The following is a 19,582-nucleotide window of genomic DNA, read 5'->3' as shown; positions in this document are numbered from 1 at the left end:
AAGGACTTTCTAGAACTGCCCTCACCACCCACGTGATACGCACATGTGTTGGATGTACTGCAATTAATATTAATAACTCGAAGAGTGAAAAATAAAATAAAAGAATTAGTAAATGGGAGAAAGAAAGATTGTCTGAGAAGTTAATTCCTTTTCAGATTCGCATACAAATTTGAGAGTACAGTTTTTATGACCCGCAGCTGCAGGTAAAAAAAAGTCTCCGCAGAAGTCATACGGGAAACAAATCAATATTTAATTCGGTAATGCGATCTTACAATTATGTACGAAAAAATAATCATGTTACAACAAAATTGCCACGTAGGAAATAGATGTTACAACATTAGTTGCAAAGGCATTGACTGCCAATAGCAAATATCTTGCGGTTGAGACCTGGAATGGTGCATAGACGACGACGTGCATAATCTCGCAGTCTCCACTTACTCGATCCGGGAACTTTCTTGCAAGTTTAACAAGCAGCTCGCCATAAATCACTTAAACTTCGGAGATATCAGCAGGCAGTTCTGTTGCAGTCCCAAAGATGACGACATGTATTTGTAAAAGAGGCCTAGATTAAAACTAATGGCGCGTTTACTAATCCGTAATAATTGAGAGGAATTGAATTGAGGAGGAATTGGATTGAGGGGAATTGAAATGAGGTGGAATCAGAATCGAATTCATGTTGAAGTTGTTTACTAAAACTGTCTGGAATCGGAGTAGGAATGATGTTGAGTCCATATAAGTTGTTTACTAATTCACTTCAATCGGAATGAAAACTCGGTTGATTACTATGTTGCCCTTACATAAATAAATTATTTTTATACTAATTAATCAAACTAATGTATTGTTCAAAACAAAAAAAAAAAATTAATGAAACTAATTTTATATACCAAAATTTATCTCTATAAAAATAATTAACTTTACTCAATCCTTCCATTTGCTGTCTTCACCACCACAAAAAACCCTTTGTCTATCTTCCCACCCACACCACGCCTCTCTCATCCTTTTCCCAGCCGCAACAGCTTCCCCACGACAAAAAACCCATTGTCTTCCCACACCACCCCTCTCATCCTTTTCCCAGCTGCAACAGCCCTCCCCCATCCCCGCCTTTCCCTGCCCTCCACCCCACTTACCCCCATAGCCACCGCCCATAGATCGGCAAGTCATGGTCCAGCGGAGTGGTCTCGTCGGCAAATCATGGTCCAGCGGAGTGGTCTCTTATCCTTTTACAGAGAGTTACTGCATAGGGTTGCTGGAGAGGATGGCGGAGGACAACCATAAGATGGAAGGGTATTTTGGAAAGAAACATTTGATTCCAGATTGAGGCTTCTCCCCGGAATCCAAATACTAGCTCCATCTCGGTAATTCAATTCCGGATAATTCCGGAATTTGATTCCGGATTTTAGGTGGACCCCATGCTTTTTTTGATTCCCTATGTGTTAGTAAACGTCGGAATCCTTCCAAAGGAGTGCAATTCCGTTTCCCCCTACTCCTCCCCCACTTGGTAAACACGCCATAACTGTAGTTCCCCAAAGGTTGCACCCAACCATTCTTCACCCCTGCGATGAAAGTCTTCCAAATGGGATTCCGCTGAAAATAATGGCACCAAACCATTTGTTCGACACAAATCTGGAACCAAGACAAGGGCAAGCTCAGCAACCGGTTATCTTGGAAGCAAAACGAAGTAAATAGTTCTTACACCTTGTTTGTACCATACTTGACCAATCCCGAAACTACCGAGCACCGGCCAACGCTATACTGTCAAGGACCCAGAAGAGTTCCCCTCCGACCAGGAGGCCAATCACTACTCGACACGTGTCAAGATTAAAAGCCAATCAGAGCGCAGCACGTGTCGACATCAAGAACCAATCACAACATGACACATGTCAATGTGACAAAGCTACAAGTTTTTCTATAAATAGGGGTCATTCCCCCACAATATTGCCTAATGCCATTTTGTGTTAAATCATTCACAAGAACTCACTAAATTGAGAGCTTGATCCTTTATACTTGTGTAAGCCCTTCATTACTAATAAGAACTCATCTACTCCGTGGACGTAGCCAATCTGGGTGAACCACGTACATCCTGTGTTTGCTTCTCTGTCTCTATTCATTTACGTACTTATCCTCACTAGTGATCGAAGCAACCAAGCGAAGGTCACAAAACCTGACACTTTCTGTTGTACCAAAGTCTTCGCTGATTTTGTGCATCAACATTTGGCGCCGTCTGTGGGAACGACACTTATTCCTACTCTCTTCAGCTGTGTCAAGCTGGTTTCTATCATTCGTACACTTTCTTTTGACCAGGCATCCCTCTCCAACATGGGAAGCGAAGGAAGCCACAGCACACAGAATGACACCCCCCTTGCACATAGTGCGAAACAACGAAAGAAGGAAGGAAAACGAGTTCTTCTTCAAGCTAAAGTCGATGAGTTGGAAGCTCAGAACAACAAGATAGCAATGAAGAATGAGGTCCTCCAGGAGCAATATGAGAAGCTCTTCGAGACACTCCACGAAGCTAGGCAAGCTCAGACATGCGAGCTTGTTGCCCCCGTGGAAGTCAACCATCAACTGGGTGCCCTCCAACATGGAGGGTCACATGCATTCGACATAGATATCCCTGATAGGGAACAGATTACCCCTCGACTTGATAATCAACATGAGGCTTCTCTTAACCCAGTTGCTTCAACCCGAACCATGAGAAGTGGAGGGAGACACCTCTTTACTGAAGGGGCAGAAGGATCGAAAGCCGTCTTTCGCGATTGTCGGGATTTCCTGAAGCAACGTCGAGAGAATTCCATCCATATAAGCTCAAAGATTAATGACCCAAGGATTTCTGAGAGACTCGGTCCCCTGCCACGGCCCAAGCCGGCCACCAATTTGGGGAAGGGGCAACAAGTCCCAGAGAGACATGAGGGTACAGGGGACTCAGAGGTGTTCCGACAAACATACCCTGGAAGCCAGTACAGCGAGTCCAGGGAAAAATCACATGCCCTTGATCAAACCTTCCTAATTCCAATAGGAGATGGAGATTTACGAAAGAAAGCTCCAGTGACACATAACTCCGCTCAGGACCCCCTTGTCCTACAACTTCTTGAGGAAGTAAACAAGTTGAAGGCTGAACGTCAGGCTGAAATACCTGACTGGAACCAACCCAGGCCTGGCCCTCTTACAAGGAGGATCCTCAACACCCCCCTTCAAGCAAAGACAAAGCAAAAGCTTGGCTTGCAACTTTATACTGGAAAAGAGGACCCGATTGAGCACCTTAACCTCTTTGAGTCCACCATGGCATACCGGATGCACACCGACGAAGAGCGATGTCTTCTCTTCCCCTCCACCCTCTCTGGTGGAGCTCTAAATTGGTATTGTCGTCTTACACCTGAGACGGTAGACTCATTTGAGGAATTGAGGAAACTATTTGTTTCCCAACACATTTTCCAAACCGATCGCTTGCACTCTGCAGATGACTTGTACACTATCCGCCAGAAGCCAGACGAGTCATTACGTATGTATGTTGGCCGCTTCAGCCATGAATACTCCCGGTGTGCCGAAGCAGATGACAAGACTGCCCTCAAAGCCTTCACGGCAGGCCTACGTGATTGTTTCTTTAAATACATGATCAATGCCAATACTTGGAAGACTTACTCTGAGGTGATGGCGCAGGCTTATAACCATGCCTCCGCCGAGGCAAAGACATATCAGGAGAAACCCCCTACAACCATCCTTTATCAACAAGTGGGAGGTGGAAGCCAGACTCACCTAAATGAGAAGACCTCGACTTCCCAAACAGCAGTGGCACCTCCCCATGCCTTGCATAATGCTTCACCGAATCAACAGACATATCAATTTCAAGGCAAGAGGAAGGATTTCCATCCTCACCACTCTCCTTTCAGTAAAAAGAGTAAGGGACACTATCCCGATAACCAAGGGTATCGCCACAATAACGCTCGCCCCCAGGCAGTCAATGCAGTGGGTCAAACCCGCGTCAAGATACCCCCTACCCCAAGGTATGAGACATACACGCCCTTGAATGCCACATGCGCGGCCATTTACCCCAGCATAGCTCACCTGATACCAAAACCAAAGCCGAGGCACCCAGATTACACGCCCCCGAATAACGCGGGCACGTTTTGTTGCTACCATGAGCATAACGGCCATGATAGCGAGAAATGTATCATCCTCCGTGATCGTATTGAAGCTTTGGCACGAGAAGGAAAAATTGATCAATTCCTTCTTCACCCTCAAAGGGATAACCGTAACCAACGCCAGGTGAATGTCATATATTCCATAAGCGACGGCACACCCATATCTGAATCTTCCAATAGGGCCATGAAAAACAGTGAACGAAGTCTGAGGCCTGGTCACCAAGTGTTTCACGTGGAAGACATCAGGGGAGGGAAGTATCAAAAACCTAACTGGGATCCGATATGTTTCTACCCTGAGGAAGAAAGAGGCATCATCTACCCTCATAACGACCCATTGATCGTGGAGGCTCACATAGCCAACTTTGATGTTCGACGAATCCTCGTAGACACAGGGGCTTCGGTCAATATCATGTTTGCCGAAGCTTTCAGGGCGCTCAGTGTAGCTGAACACTTGCTCGATCGCTCGATTTCTCCTCTAATAAGCTTCTCCGGTGATATCGTGCAACCCTTAGGGAGCATACATTTACCCTTTACTATTGGTACAGGCCCTTACACGGCTACCATTACCACTAACTTCCTAGTGGTTGACTGCCCAACGGCATACAATGTCATCTTTGGGCGCACAGGCATCAATGACCTCAAGGCTATGGTATCCACGCATATGTTGTTGATGAAATTTCCAACCCCCCATGGCAACGGCTACATCAGAGGAGATCAGCTTAGTGCACGATCATGTTACAACACTTCAGTTAAGCAACAACACTTGCCCGGACCCAAGGAAACCCTGTCTGTACATGACCAAGTCACAAAGACCAGCTTAGATGAAGCGAACTTGGATATTCCTGATAGCAACAATCAACCCGATGATCCTCGAGATGACTCTTTCACCCAGCAAGCCCAACCTGCTGAAGAGTTGGAGAAGGTACCTATCTCAAGAGATTATCCAGATCGCATGGTGAAGATTGGCACCACATTGTCACCACCCCTTCGGTTAGCATTGATATCTTTTTTGAAAGAGAACACTGAAGTCTTCGCCTGGTCATACGAGGACATGCCAGGCATCTCTCCCGATGTCATCTGTCATCGTTTGAGTATTGACCCCAAGATCAAGCCGGTGAGACAGAAGCGAAGATCTTATGACGCTGAACGATACGAGGCAATGAAAGCAGAAGTTGAAAAACTCAAAGGCATAGGCTTTGTCCGCGAAGTCAATTACCCGACATGGGTAGCAAATGTGGTCCTTGTTAAGAAAAATCCGACCAAAGAAAGTCTTTTGCTTCAAAAGGTCTTGTGGAGAATGTGTGTTGACTACACCGACCTAAACAAAGGGTGTCCGAAAGATAGCTTCCCTCTTCCTCTTATTGACAGACTTATAGACTCTACGGCCGGGTGTGAACTCCTGAGCTTCATGGATGCTTACTCAGGATACAACCAAATCCTCATGAACCCTTCGGATCAAGAACACACAGCCTTCACTACCGACAGAGGACTATACTGCTATAAAGTCATGCCTTTCGGCCTAAAGAATGCAGGAGCGACTTATCAGAGACTAGTCAACTCAATGTTCGCCGAGCAGATTGGGAAGAGCATGGAAGTTTACGTTGATGATATGTTAGTCAAGAGCAAACATGCTGACCAACACATCACCAACCTATCTGAAACTTTCACTATTTTGAAGAGGTATCGAATGAGGTTAAACCCCAACAAATGTGCCTTCGGCGTAGGCTCTGGCAAATTCTTAGGTTTCATGATTAGCCAACGAGGCATTGAAGCTAATCCCGAGAAGATCAAAGCAATCCTCGACATGAAGGAACCGGTAACTTCAAAGGACATCCAGAGCCTTACTGGCAAGGTGGCAGCCTTAACCAGGTTCATTTCTAAGGCCACAGACAAATGTGCTCCCTTTTTTAAAGCACTTAAGGGAAGTAGGAAGTACATTACATGGACTGATGAATGTGCCGAGGCATTCAAAAACCTCAAGGAGTACATGAGTAAAGCCCCTCTACTCTCCAAGCCCGAGGTAGGAGACATTCTCATTATCTACCTATCGGTATCAGCTTCAGCCGTAAGTTCCGTTCTCATTCGAAAGGATGGGAATATTGAGCGACCTGTCTACTACGCTAGCAAAGCCCTACAAGATGCGGAGACACGATACTCCAACATTGAGAAATTAGCTCTAGCATTGGTCATGTCTGCTCGGAAACTTCGCCCTTATTTCCAAGCACACGCCATCATCGTGCTTACCAATCACCCTCTTCGACAGATACTCCAGAGTCCTGACACGTCTGGGCGAATGATCAAATGGGCGATAGCATTGGGTGAGTTTGACATCTCCTACCAACCAAAACTAGCCGAAAAAGGTCAAGCAGTAGCAGATTTCATTGCCGACTTCACATATCCGGTTGACATTGCTTCTACACCTGAAGCAGTGGCTTCATTACCCCCGGAAGCTCAGAAGGTAGAATCAACGACCTCAGCATGGAGTCTGTATGTTGATGGCTCATCCAACCAACAGGGCTGTGGAGCGGGACTAGTCTTGACTACGCCCGACAAAGTAGCAATGGAGTATGCTCTTCGTTTCAAATTCAAGGCATCAAACAATGAGGCCGAGTATGAAGCCCTTCTAGCAGGATTACGTTTGGCCAAACACCTCGGGGTTAAACAAATTGATATTTTCAGTGACTCCCAATTAGTGGTCAACCAGGTTACCAACAACTTTGATGCTAAGGACAGCTCCATGGCAGCATATCTTGCGCAAACACAACTTTTGCTCAAGCACTTCCACTACCAGATCACCCAAGTTCCTCGAGCGGCAAACAGTCATGCAGACGCCCTGGCTCGCCTCGCCTCAGCTGTGGAAGACAAGATTGGAAGAAAAATTCATGTCGAACTGTTGGCAACACCAAGCACCATGGCCGCAGAAGTATGCAACTTACAACAGGGGGATAGTTGGATCACCCCGATCTATAATTTCCTTGCTCATGGCACCCTCCCAAATGATAAAGTCCAGGCTAAGCAAATTCGATACAAGTCTACCCGCTACCTGATCATCAATGATCAACTCTATAAGCGAGGTTTTAGCCTGCCATACTTAAGGTGTCTTACGCCTGCCGAGGCGGAAATCGTCCTTCGGGAAATACATGAGGGAGTCTGTGGAGATCATGCTGGATCTCGGTCCCTAGCACACAAGACTTTTCGCCAAGGATATTACTGGCCAACACTCCACCAGGATGCCATCAAAGTATCCCGCTCATGTGACAAATGTCAACGATATGCAACTATTCCTCATTCCCCTCCAGAGCCTCTTACTCCTATGATCAGCCCTTGGCCCTTCGCCCAGTGGGGACTTGATTTGATCGGCCCAATGCCGGCAGGGAAGGGCAAAGTCTGTTACGCAGTCGTTGCAGTGGACTACTTCACAAAGTGGGCCGAAGTAGAACCCTTGGCAACCATTACTGAGGCAAAGATAGAAGACTTCGTGTGGAAGAACATCCTTTGTAGATTCGGCATTCCCAATGCGATAGTCACTGACAATGGGCGACAGTTTGACAACAAGAAGTTCAGGTTGTTCTGCTCTAAGTTCAACATCAGCTTATGCTTTGCCTCTCCAGCTCATCCCCAGTCTAATGGACAAGTTGAGGCCATCAACAAAATAATCAAGCGCACTTTGAAAACCAGCTTGGACAAAGCTAAAGGCTGTTGGCCAGAATTTGTACCCCAAGTTCTTTGGTCATATCGCACTTCATATCGGACTTCAACAGGAGAAACTCCATTCTCACTTGCCTTTGGCACAAAGGCGGTTGTCCCTGTTGAGCTCGAGCAAGCAACATTCCGAGTCCAGAACTACATTCAAAGTGAAAATGACAAACAACTCACCCTCAACTTGGATTTAGTCGAGGAACACAGAAACCAAGCTCACTTGAGGAATGTCGCCTACAAGCAGCGCATCTCCAACTATTATGACTCTAGGGTCAAGCTTCGTTCTTTCAAAATAGGAGACTGGGTCTTAAAGAAAAGATTACTCTGCGACAGAGTCCCGAGTGAAGGCACACTTAGTCCAAACTGGGATGGACCGTATGAAGTCATTGGCATCAGTCGCCCTGGCTCTTACACACTTAGAAGCTCCGATGGCAAGACCCTTGGCCATCCATGGAACGCTGATCACTTGAAGTACTACTACAAATAGACTCACGATGTACAAGTGTTGAGCTATAGCCGTTCGGCATCCTATGTAATGAAGGCCATTTGGCAATGAATTCAATAAAGAGGTAATTTAGCCAACTCAGCCCTCACTCTTTTACATTCCTAGCAAGGGAACACTCAAGTGTTGAAACCTCAAAGCAGATATATCCAACACGAAGCAAAATCTAAGTATGTGTCGACAAGACTATACAAAGAAAGGAACAACCAAACAATGGCTTATATCCAAACAATAGATCTATTCATACATAGCCAAACATGCATTAATAATAGTGCAAACACTCATAAACACCAAAAATCCAAAACTCTCAAGCTTATAACATGGGCACATGTTATACACACATCAGACTACTACATCCAGAATACATGCAGATAGTAAAGACACTGCTATTCATTCTCATCTGAAGCCGAACCCCTGGCAGTATCACTCCGCGTCCTACCATCATCCTCTGCATCCCCAAGATCCTCTTCACCATGCTGAGTCTGTGCATCAGCACTACCTTCATTATCAGACTCATCTTCGCTGCTAGGATCAACAGCAAGGACAAATGTCTCGCCCTTTCGATGATGCTCATCTATATCTTCGTGGTATTTTCGAAGAATGCTCCCATCATCATAACGATCAAGGACGGCCATCCATTTCCTTTTTTCAAAGCGAGCTTCTTGAGCACAGTAGGGTTTAATAGCAAGATGAAAGGTCGAAGAACTTAAGTATTCTTGCACAGCAGCCTCCCTTTAAGTTGGAATGCTCTTCTCCAGTTCAGAAATCTCAACTAAGGCACCATCCAATTCTCCCCTAACCTTGGATACTTCCAAGGTAGCCACCTCCAACTGTTTTTTAGTTGCCTCAAACAATTTCTTAAGCCTTAGGTTCTCACCATTTCGCCTTTTCAAGCTCTCCATGGTTTCGTCCTTCAGTTGGAGGGCCTGAGTCAAAAGTCCCTTATTCCTCCGGGCCTCGTCCACAAGCTGCTTATTCTCCTTCAGTTTTGCCTTGTACCGCTCAACCTCTTGCAGTCTGTCGTGATACTCGGCCATGACCTGCATGGCAAGACGATCATCACTACCTAAATAATGATAATAAAGAGGAAAAAGTAAGGAAATGACAAAGTAACACTCACATATGAAGACAGCTTCAACATCCGGTCGCAATCCGATTCATCCTTAGCTAAGGGCTCTCCGAGCTCATCGAAGGCGAATCGACGCCCTGCCAAGCAATTGTTGATATCCCCAAAATCCTTTGGCCGCGTGGCAACCCTCAAGTCCTTCCACGGGACACTGCCAGCTCTTTCCTTGCCTTTCCCCTCATGGCGGGAACCAGGATCACTTTCCTGGACAGTGTGCTCCATAGTAAGAGGATGAGGCAACAGTCGGCTCCCTTCTCCTGCAACTACGGCAGCAGCATTATCAACGGCCTTGACTCCAGTCTTCCTAAAGGTAGGCCCCTTAAGGACCACATCTTGGGACTTAGGTCTAACGGATGGTTCCCCTCGGAACTTATGAATTTTCTTATGCGGTAGGATGTCTTCCGAAGGAACTAACACTGGTGCTTTCCTTTTATGGGTGCTAGTCCCTGTTTTCTTGCTTACCTTCTCCACTGCATAAGGAAAATCAAAATAAGAAATACAACTTTCCAAATAAAGTAAGGAATTGAGCTAAGTTTACATGAAGGATACAACTTACTCGATCGTCCCTGGCTCTCGGAAACTAAGGGTTGGAAACCGTACCGACGAAATAAGGGTCGTAGCTTGCTTAAGTGTCTATCCTCTTTGGGCACCCTCAACACCTTCTCTATGTCAGATAGCTCCTGCCCAAACAGTTGGATGGTGCCCCGCGTCACTACATGAAGCAAAGTGTTAGAAGCAAGAAAAGACCACAACAAATAGCAAATAGTACGAACGGTTGATACGTTACAACCTACAGTCTGGAAGTGAGTAAGCACACGTCGCTCAGGCGTGACACCCTTATCATACTCCCAATCATTATACAGAAAGCACCAACGGTTTTTCCATGTGTAGTATGCCTTTTTCTTACCATACACAATACGCTCTCTCTCACTCCGACATGCACACTCGGCATAACCAGTGCATGATTTTGCTGGGCGCATCTTGTAACAGTAACGCCACTGATGGAAGGAAGGCTCACACAACCCACACTCCATCCAAATGATATAAAATCCAATCAAAGTATCCCAGAAACCAGGATTGAGTTGCCCAGGTGCATATCCGATCAAAGATAACATCTTTTGCAACCACGGATGTAAAGGTAGTCTCACCCCTAAAGTCAGTAATATCTGGGTGTAGAACATAACATGACCCTGGGGAGGCTCAGAAGGCCATTCTTCATCATGTACCAAACGTATCCCTACACTACGAGGGATATTACATGACTGCCTTAGTGCCTCAACCTGCTTCTCATTATCTAACAAGTTATTCTTTAGATGGTCTGCTGTGAACTCAGAGCGAACTATGGGTATGGCATCAAAAACAACCCCCTCACCCAACGCCATGGAGGAAGAACTAGCAATAGCTAAAGTTTGACGGTTGGGAAGATCATCCAATGTTTCTCTAGTACCGGACTCTAACAAAGACCCTGAAGACTCCGACATTGCAGACTCAGACTTAGAGCTAAAGCTAGAAGAGCCCTCATCACTAGAACTTCCAGGCTCTGACATCTACAATAAGAAGAAACAAATTCTATCACTACATGCATGATCAAAACATAAGGAAGTTCCTATATTACCCACATGAAGATGGTGCAAAGCGATGCCGGAACCCTTCTCAATCAGAAAGCAATCCGTCTTCCACAGTCACTACAAAACAAGCAAATGAAGACCGTGTCAAGCGCCAAAAAAAAAAAAAAAAAAAAAAAAAAAAAAAAAAAAGCTTCATCCAAAAAGCTTCACCCGAAAAGCTTCACCTCCAAAGCTTCACCCACAAAGCTTCCCCCAAAAGCTTCATCCAAAAAGCTTCACCCGAAAAGCTTCACCTACAAAGCTTCACCTAAAAAAGCTTCACCTAGAAAGCTTCATCTACAAAGCTTCATCTACAAAGCTTCACCATCAAAGCTTCACCTAGAAAGCTTCAACACCAAAGCTTCACCTACAAAGCTTCAACACAAAACCTTGCTCCAAATAAACAAATTTTGTTCACAAAACCTAAACATTTTTTGTTTTACACCCACAAGAGCCCAAAATCTTCCTTCTTATTTATTCACTTATATATGTTCCCAAACATATTATGATAGATCAAATAATAATTCAAAGTCCAAAATTTCGTTATGGACAAAAATACAAGCAATTCACCAGTACTGAAGTTGCTACAAAAACTGGAATCTTCCCCAGCCTAGAAATCCAACAAAGCTTCGCCTCCTTTTCTCTATCAAATTTTTGCAGCTGCTGCTTCTCTCCAATGGAGCTGAATTTTGGACACCCTCTAGTTCTTGAGCAGATGAACAACTTTCAAGAAGGAACCATTTCTGTTTGAGCCACGGAAATTAAAGTGTTGAAGCTCCAAGCATGACAGTCGGATTCTTGCAGATTTCGAAGCTGCTGTGATGTTTCGAAGATCTGGAAATATTTAACCATTAGTTCATTCTGAATTTTTGATATGTTATGAAAGAGACGATGAGGAACAACTTCAATGAAGAAAGCATGCTGATCTGAACAATAGAAAATGGAGTTTCGAAGCTCACAACAAATCTGACGGGTTGACAGAAAAATAATAACCAGTCATTCATCATACCTGAGTTTCTTGAGTTATACAGCTCCGAGGGATCTCAAATTTGGATATGTTGTAGTTCACAAGCTGAGGAACAACTTCAATGAAGAAAGAATACCGATCTGAACAAGAAAAAATGGAGTTTCGAAGCTCACAACAAATCTGACGGGTTGACAGAAAAATAATAACCAGTCATTCATCATACCTGAGTTTCTTGAGTTATACAGCTCCGAGGGATCTCAAATTTGGATATGTTGTAGTTCACAAGCTGAGGAACAACTTCAATGAAGAAAGCATGCTGATCTGAGCAAGAGAAAATAGAGTTTCAAAGCTCACAACAAATCTGACGGGTTGACAGACAAATGATAAACAGTCACTCATCATACCTGGATTTCTGGAGTTGTACTGCTCCGACGGCTCTCCAATTTGGATATGTTGTAGTTAAGGAATTAACGAACAACTTTCATGAAGACAACTTTGTGATTCGACCTACAGATGATGGTGTTATGTTGAAAAACAATTCCGGTTGTTAGGGGAAATGAAAAACAATTCCACCAAAGAAACATCATTATGATGTTTCATCATTATGGTGTTTTCATCATTATGATGCTTTCATCATTGTGATGCTTCCATCATTGTGATGCTTCCATTATGATGTTAATGCACCAACGGTTACACCTTCTGCAATTCCACTTATTCGGGCCTAGCAACCTTCATCAACAAAATCTATGAAGAAAAAGTCCGGGGCTATTAGCAAGACACCTCATTCGTCAACTCCCTCGACTAGAGACTTGGGGGACTCCCACCATATGCTACTACGCCTTGGTACTCAAAAGTTCGTGACTACTCAGTGACTTGGATTTTTCAAGTCTCCAACCGAGAAGTTTTCCTCACTCGGGAAATTAAGGGAACACTACCTCAAACTACATGCTTCACTCACAAAGCTTCAACAATACAGGTTTCAACAAAAGCAAAAATTCAAAGAACTTTATGAAGAAGGCTTTGGTGTATTTAACACAATATGTTGAAATGAAGCAAAGCTTATTTATTAATATTTTCGATAAGCCACAAATATGTACATATACATGAGTCAAAATAAACAAACAAAAGGGAGCCTTCACAAAGGTTGCTTAGGGGAAGTCTCAGCAGTCGGTAGAGCCCCAGAAAGAGAAAGCACCGGAGGGTGGTTATCCGGAGCCTCAGTACTTGACAAAACCCCAGAAGGAGGAGGCATTGGAGGTTCATCATTTGAAGCTTCATTACCAGGTACAGCCCCAGAGGACGAAGGCAATAAATGCCTTTGGAACAAACCCACAAACCGCTGATGATCAAGTAAAACCTTACCATCAGATTCCTTCATCTGGTCAAGCTTCCTCTTCATGTTTGTAGCATAGTCATGGGCGAGCCGGTGCAACTGCTTATTCTCATGCTTGAGCCCTCTAATCTCCTGTTTGAGACTCATCACTTCAGCAGCCAATGATTCAACTTGGCGGGTTCTAGCAAATAGGCGTTGGGCCATATTAGACACAGAACCTGCACACTGAACACTAAGAGCCAGAGAGTCCTTAACAGCCAACTCATCAGACCGTTTGGAAAGTAGTCTGTTATCTTTGGGAGTGAGAAGGTTCCTGGCCACCACTGCAGCGGTCATATCATTCTTCATCACAGAATCCCCAACGGTAAGAGGACCAGTAGGGGATATGAAGGATGGGCGCCATATGTTGTCTGGAGAAGGCGTGGCTGTCTCTTCTCCAAGGTTCAAGTCAAAACGACGGTCGGAGGGTCCAGACATTTTCAAATGTGTTGAAGAAGGAAGAGGTCAGACAAATCAAGATCTTAGAAGTGCAAGAAATGAGCTTCTACTGGTAGAGATTCAAGTGTGCTGTGGAACTTAATGCCAGCCTCTATAAAAATCTGCACTCGACAGAGCTTCAGAAATCGAAGAGGCGTTTGCTTTCTCAAAAGCTGGGCTGCTCAGAGACCACGAGGGCCGATCTCAGAAATCGAAGAAGCACCTGCTTTTTCAGCCTCGTCAGCACCTGTCACATGCACACTCAGCTTTGCGGAAATTACGGGCAATCTGTCGAAGATTTCTGGTGAAGTAGAAAGCACGTGAATCTTACTGTTCAATCACCGCTCTCCATATGCACCATCAACTCCTCGGGTACCACATATAACTTTGTCAAAGATCTCTGACAAAGTTTAGGCACGAGAATTTCGAAGTTCCAGCTACCCTACTATTACCCATAAGGGTAAAGGAACAGCACCACTGCTTGACAACTGGAAAGTCCCTATGTGTGTCGACCTCCGTGTTTTGCGGCAAGACAGGTTGGCAAGAACGTCCAACCTTTACTCACATTCGAGAAAAGACTCCCAACATAATTACTTTCTCAAAAACCGGAGTAGCACCGCTTTCCGAATCTCGAGAGTCAGATCCTCGACGGGATTGCTTGTTCGAAAACCGAAGAGGCACAACTCTCAGAACTTCGAGAGCCAGATTTCCTTAGATAAAGCTTGTCTGTAATCTTCACACGTAATATCAGCTTTCCAGATACCACATACCACTTTTTCAAAGTGCTCTGACAAAATTAAAACACGTGAAGCTGGCAGCTCCCACTACATTGCTGTGACCAAGAAGGGTAAAGGAATAGCATTACTACTTGTTATTGGGAAATCCCTATATACATTGACCTCCCTCCTCAACGGACAGGCAAACCTGCAAAAATGCTCAACCCTTTCTCGCATTCGAAAAGGCACCCTCAACATAACCTCTCGAAATACTCAGCTTTATTTCCCCCCGATAATACCTCAGCAAATAAGCCACACCAAGAACAAGAGTATCTCATATCATCAGGGTCGAAAGCAAGAGTATCCCATATCATGCTTTCTCCCTGTCTTTGTCTTTGTCCTTGTCCACACCTGCAGGACAAGGAGGAAGAGAGCAGTCAGTCGGAACCTGAAATCAAACCTCCAATTTGGAACTGACTGCCTGGAGCCTTTGCCTGGTCGCTTACTTAGCATTGCTCTCGAGTACTCATCCTCAACTGCTATCAAGGTCACGAATTCCACCGGCAAATACCTCATGACAGTTGATCAGATATTGGCTCTTTACACTGAAGCTGCCAAGCGTGAATGAGTCACTATGAAGGAATGTTCTGAAGGACCATTTAAATGCAAAGGTTGCACACCACTTCTGCCATGCAAAAGATTGAAGCAGAAGGTTCAACGGTAGGCTGAAACAGATCACTACAGCACGACACCTTTCCATACCACATTCATTATTCCGTCAACAGCAAAAGTATCCCATATCATCAAGGTCGAACATACTCTAGATTTGATGGACTTGTTTTGACCCTCAAATTTTTGAGTCGGCCTTATACTCTGAAGGGCACCAGAAAACCCTCCAGCACAGTTCAAGAATAAGCCTGTGGAAAGTTACTTCTTCAAAAGCAAAAGTATCTCATATCATCTCTTATCCATTTGCTTCTCCTTATCCTGGCAGTTGAATGAGAGACAAGGAGAAGGAGAACAATCAACCGGAAACCGAAGTCAAACCTCTGATCCTGGGTTGCTTACTTGGAAGTTTGACTGCTTACCTTGTCTGTCACCTCTTTCGGCAGATCTCCTAGCTCGGCGACTTGGGGGACTCCTACTATAGGGTTTGTATCGCACTTGACCAAGCCCGAAACTACAAGTAAGCTTCAAGTGAAATTGATACATTACCTTGTGCGTCAACATCAGCTAAGTACACCATTCCCGGATGGAGGAAAGGTACTTCCAGAGAAGGGCAGATGAAGATCAGACCACACTTCGGTACTTAGAAGTTTCGTGATTACTCAAGGGATTGGATCTTGCAAGTCCCCAACCGAGGAGTTTCCCTCACTCGGGAACTTAGGGGAGCACTGTTTGTACCATACTTGACCAATCCCGAAACTACCGAGCACCGGCCAACGCTATACTGTCAAGGACCCAGAAGAGTTCCCCTCCGACCAGGAGGCCAATCACTACTCGACACGTGTCAAGATTAAAAGCCAATCAGAGCGCAGCACGTGTCGACATCAAGAACCAATCACAACATGACACATGTCAATGTGACAAAGCTACAAGTTTTTCTATAAATAGGGGTCATTCCCCCACAATATTGCCTAATGCCATTTTGTGTTAAATCATTCACAAGAACTCACTAAATTGAGAGCTTGATCCTTTATACTTGTGTAAGCCCTTCATTACTAATAAGAACTCATCTACTCCGTGGACGTAGCCAATCTGGGTGAACCACGTACATCCTGTGTTTGCTTCTCTGTCTCTATTCATTTACGTACTTATCCTCACTAGTGATCGAAGCAACCAAGCGAAGGTCACAAAACCTGACACTTTCTGTTGTACCAAAGTCTTCGCTGATTTTGTGCATCAACACACCTAAACAATATTTTTCTTTTCATACAACGAAGAACACACAACCGGTAAATCCCAAACTTCCACTTCCCTTTTTTGTTCATCTTTGATTGGACAAATACGCAAGAAGCCACAAATAATGTGGATGCAATGCACATATTTAACCTCTATGAATATTTGAAAGCAAAATCATACCACGATGATACGCACTTTCTATTGCAATCAGCCCGGGATGAAATGTTAGCTATCCATATCTGCCAAGCTAATTGTACAGATGCAGCCGACAAAAATGCATAATATGGCCCACCTGCTCCAAAGTTTGACGATTTAGGTGTGAGGATGTGGCAGAAACGAAAAGAAAATTTAGACTGAAGTTCCAACAATGATAAAGGAGAAAACAAGCGGACAGAGATGAAAAGAGGAAATTGTAACAATGCTTCTTCAATTAAAAATGCATGATCATTGGTCTCTTAAATTCAGTGTTCTAAAAAACTAGCATCGAGGCGCGCCTAGACCCCCTTGGAGGCGAGATTGCTGGATTTTCGCCTCTGTTTTGTGGGGTAGGCATAAGGCAATGTTGGGCTGCGCCTAGGCGGCTAAGGCGCACCCAACGTTCAGTTGGGTGTTTTTTTACTTTCAAATCTAGGTCTATTTTTGCTGTTCCTCTGTTTCTGCCGTTCTAGTTTCAAGGAAGAAGAAAGAGATAAAGTTTCTCTCTCCAAATCCTAGTGGCAAAGTCTAACTCTAATTCTTTTTTTTTATTTTTTATTAATTATTGCTCATTCAGATTTTGCCACCTAGCATTTTAATTAGCCAAGATTTACTTATCTTGAAATTTCCTATAACTACTCCACTCATGTTGCATCCCACATCGTCCAGGGGAGTGGATCTATAAGCCTTAAATGTATATTCTCATCTCTACCTAGCATGAGGCCTTTTGGGAGCTCATTGGCTTCGGGTTCCATCGGAACTCCGAAGTTAAGCAAGTTCGCGTGAGAGCAATCCCAGGATGGATGACCCACTGGGAAATTCTTGTGTGAGTTCCCAAAAACAAAACCGTGAGAGCGTGGTTGGGGCCCAAAGAGGACAATATCGTGCTACGGTAGAGTTGAGCCCGGGATGTGGTGGGGGCCCGGGCTGAGATGTGACAATTTGGTATCAGAGTCAATCCCTAGTCGGAAGTGTGCTGACGAGGACGTCGGGCCCTTAAGGGGGTGGATTGTTACATCCCCATGTCACCCAGGGTAGTGGATCATGTAAGCCTTATATGTATATTCTCATCTCTACCTAGCACGAGGCTTTTTTGGAGCTCACTGGCTTTGAGATCCATCGGAACTCCGAAGTTAAGCAAGTTCGCGCGAGAGCAATCCCATGATAGGTGACTTATTGAGAAGTTTTCGTGTGAGTTCCCATAAACAAAACCGTGAGGGCATGGTTGGGGTCCAAAGTGGATAATATCGTGTTACAGTGGAGTCGAGCCCGGAATGTGGTGGGGTCCCGGGGCGGGATGTGACAACTCAGCCATTATTTATTTTAAATTCCCTATAATAATTGCTCAACTCAATCTTTATTTCATTTTAAATTCCCTATAATAGCTCCACTTAGCCTTTATTTCTTTTTGAATTGCCTATAATTGCGACATTATGCCTTTATTTCCTTTCAAACTCCCTATAATTGTGGCTACTCGGCCTTATTTATCTTGAAGTTCACTATGATTGCTTACAATAAAATAAATAATTACAACATTTTAAGACTATGACATAATTTCCAAGTACAACTACACTTAGTAATGAAGAAGAAGATATTATATTTGGCTTAGTTATAATTATATTTGTTTTACAAAGTATTATACTATATATATATATAATTATATATGCAATATATATTAAGTTTTTAGGTAACGCCACTATCCATGGAACGCCTCGCCTAAGCCTCCACCTTTTAATACATTGCTTAAACTCATCAAAATGTGCATCTATGATTATTTTCGTCAACTCCATTAAAGCTTCCGTTAAAATGAATCACGTGCCACACACATAAGGCTGAATCAAGAGGCAAATATAAAAAATGAAAGGGAAAATTTGAAATAGATCCAAGTTTATAGGTCTACTTTTGAAATAGGTCCAATTTTTAGTTACTTTGGATTCATATCAAAATACCCCAAAATGAAATGAGAAAAATTGTAGCAATGGTTTAGACGGAATTCTGACTGAGTTGTTAAAAAGGACCATAATTGCACATTTTGATTAGTTGAAGGGACCAATGGTCATGAATTTTTAATTGAGGAACTATTGCTCTAATTGGAATAAAATTGTGAGACCATTACTATAATTTTCTTAGATGAAAATAAAGGAAGAAAGAAGAACCAATTTCAGCGGTATATCCACTGAGTGCAAGACTACTGCACATAATTCCAAACCCAGTAATCCACTCCTCAGTTGAATCGGCAAATCCCAATGCCGTAGACTTAACACCTACTTTCAAATCATCTTCCTTGTCCTGCAAGCATGTTCCAAAGCATCTTTGGTTACATTTAAAAAGTTATCTTATTCCTACATATTCCATATTTTCATCACAATCAAATCTGGGAACCAGAAAATCTGACCAAACTAGTTTGTTGTACCTGATGTGCATATATCGTATCATACACAACCGTCCAGCATACTCCGGAAAGGTACAATGGGAGCACCACAGTTGGATCAACGCTTCTTTAAACAACTTCAACTTAAACAAATAAAGTTACCGTTACCACTGTTACTTTCAACAAAGTAAATGTGCTTGACTTTATGCATCTGAGTTTGATTAGATTAGTTTAAATAGAAGATCACTAGTACCAAAAAACAAAACAAGTAAATTCGGCTTAACCCAAATTGCTATCGGTGATTTTTACCAAACAATGCAATGCACCGCGGAAACCGAATTAAAAAATTGCAAGTAAAAATCACTTACCACATGCATGCAAGGCCAAGCGAGCAACCAGGTCGGTCGAGGCGAGCGAGCTTAGCATAAGGCCCAGCTTGCCTCGGAAAATACAAGTCGATCCAAGAAGCATCGACCTTCGCGCCATCGCAGCCCTAATTTCCGTCGTTCTTCGCGCCAGTAGACGAAGACGAGCTCGAGAGGTGCGCT

At 43.9% G+C, this 19,582-nt stretch overlaps 1 protein-coding gene and 1 long non-coding RNA gene across 5 annotated transcripts; both read right to left on the bottom strand.

Annotated features, from left to right (window-relative positions):
- Positions 1-1,516: 1,516 nt before the first annotated feature.
- LOC126607735 (4-hydroxybenzoate polyprenyltransferase, mitochondrial-like) lies at positions 1,517-19,520 on the bottom strand. Its single transcript, XM_050275462.1, has 5 exons — positions 19,403-19,520; positions 19,077-19,165; positions 18,820-18,952; positions 16,664-16,760; positions 1,517-1,623 (listed from the first exon to the last, which is right to left on the bottom strand). The coding sequence occupies exons 1-5, from the start codon at positions 19,518-19,520 to the stop codon at positions 1,548-1,550; spliced, it is 513 nt and encodes a 170-aa protein (XP_050131419.1). The 3' UTR covers positions 1,517-1,547.
- On the bottom strand, positions 11,527-13,221 carry LOC126606282 (uncharacterized). Of its 4 annotated transcripts, none has more exons than XR_007617180.1 (4): positions 12,445-13,221; positions 12,264-12,356; positions 12,083-12,180; positions 11,527-11,907 (listed from the first exon to the last, which is right to left on the bottom strand). It is a non-coding gene; the product is annotated as an uncharacterized LOC126606282 (long non-coding RNA). The 4 variants fall into 4 exon arrangements; XR_007617177.1 differs by having other exon boundaries at positions 12,264-12,361; positions 12,445-13,220; XR_007617178.1 differs by having other exon boundaries at positions 12,264-13,213.
- Positions 19,521-19,582: the final 62 nt, after the last annotated feature.

The sequence above is a fragment of the Malus sylvestris genome, chromosome 16 (genome assembly GCF_916048215.2).
Source record: "Malus sylvestris chromosome 16, drMalSylv7.2, whole genome shotgun sequence".
Taxonomy (NCBI): domain Eukaryota; kingdom Viridiplantae; phylum Streptophyta; class Magnoliopsida; order Rosales; family Rosaceae; genus Malus; species Malus sylvestris.
The sequence above is the reverse complement of the archived record's forward strand: the minus strand, read 5'-3'. Positions and strand labels throughout refer to the sequence as shown.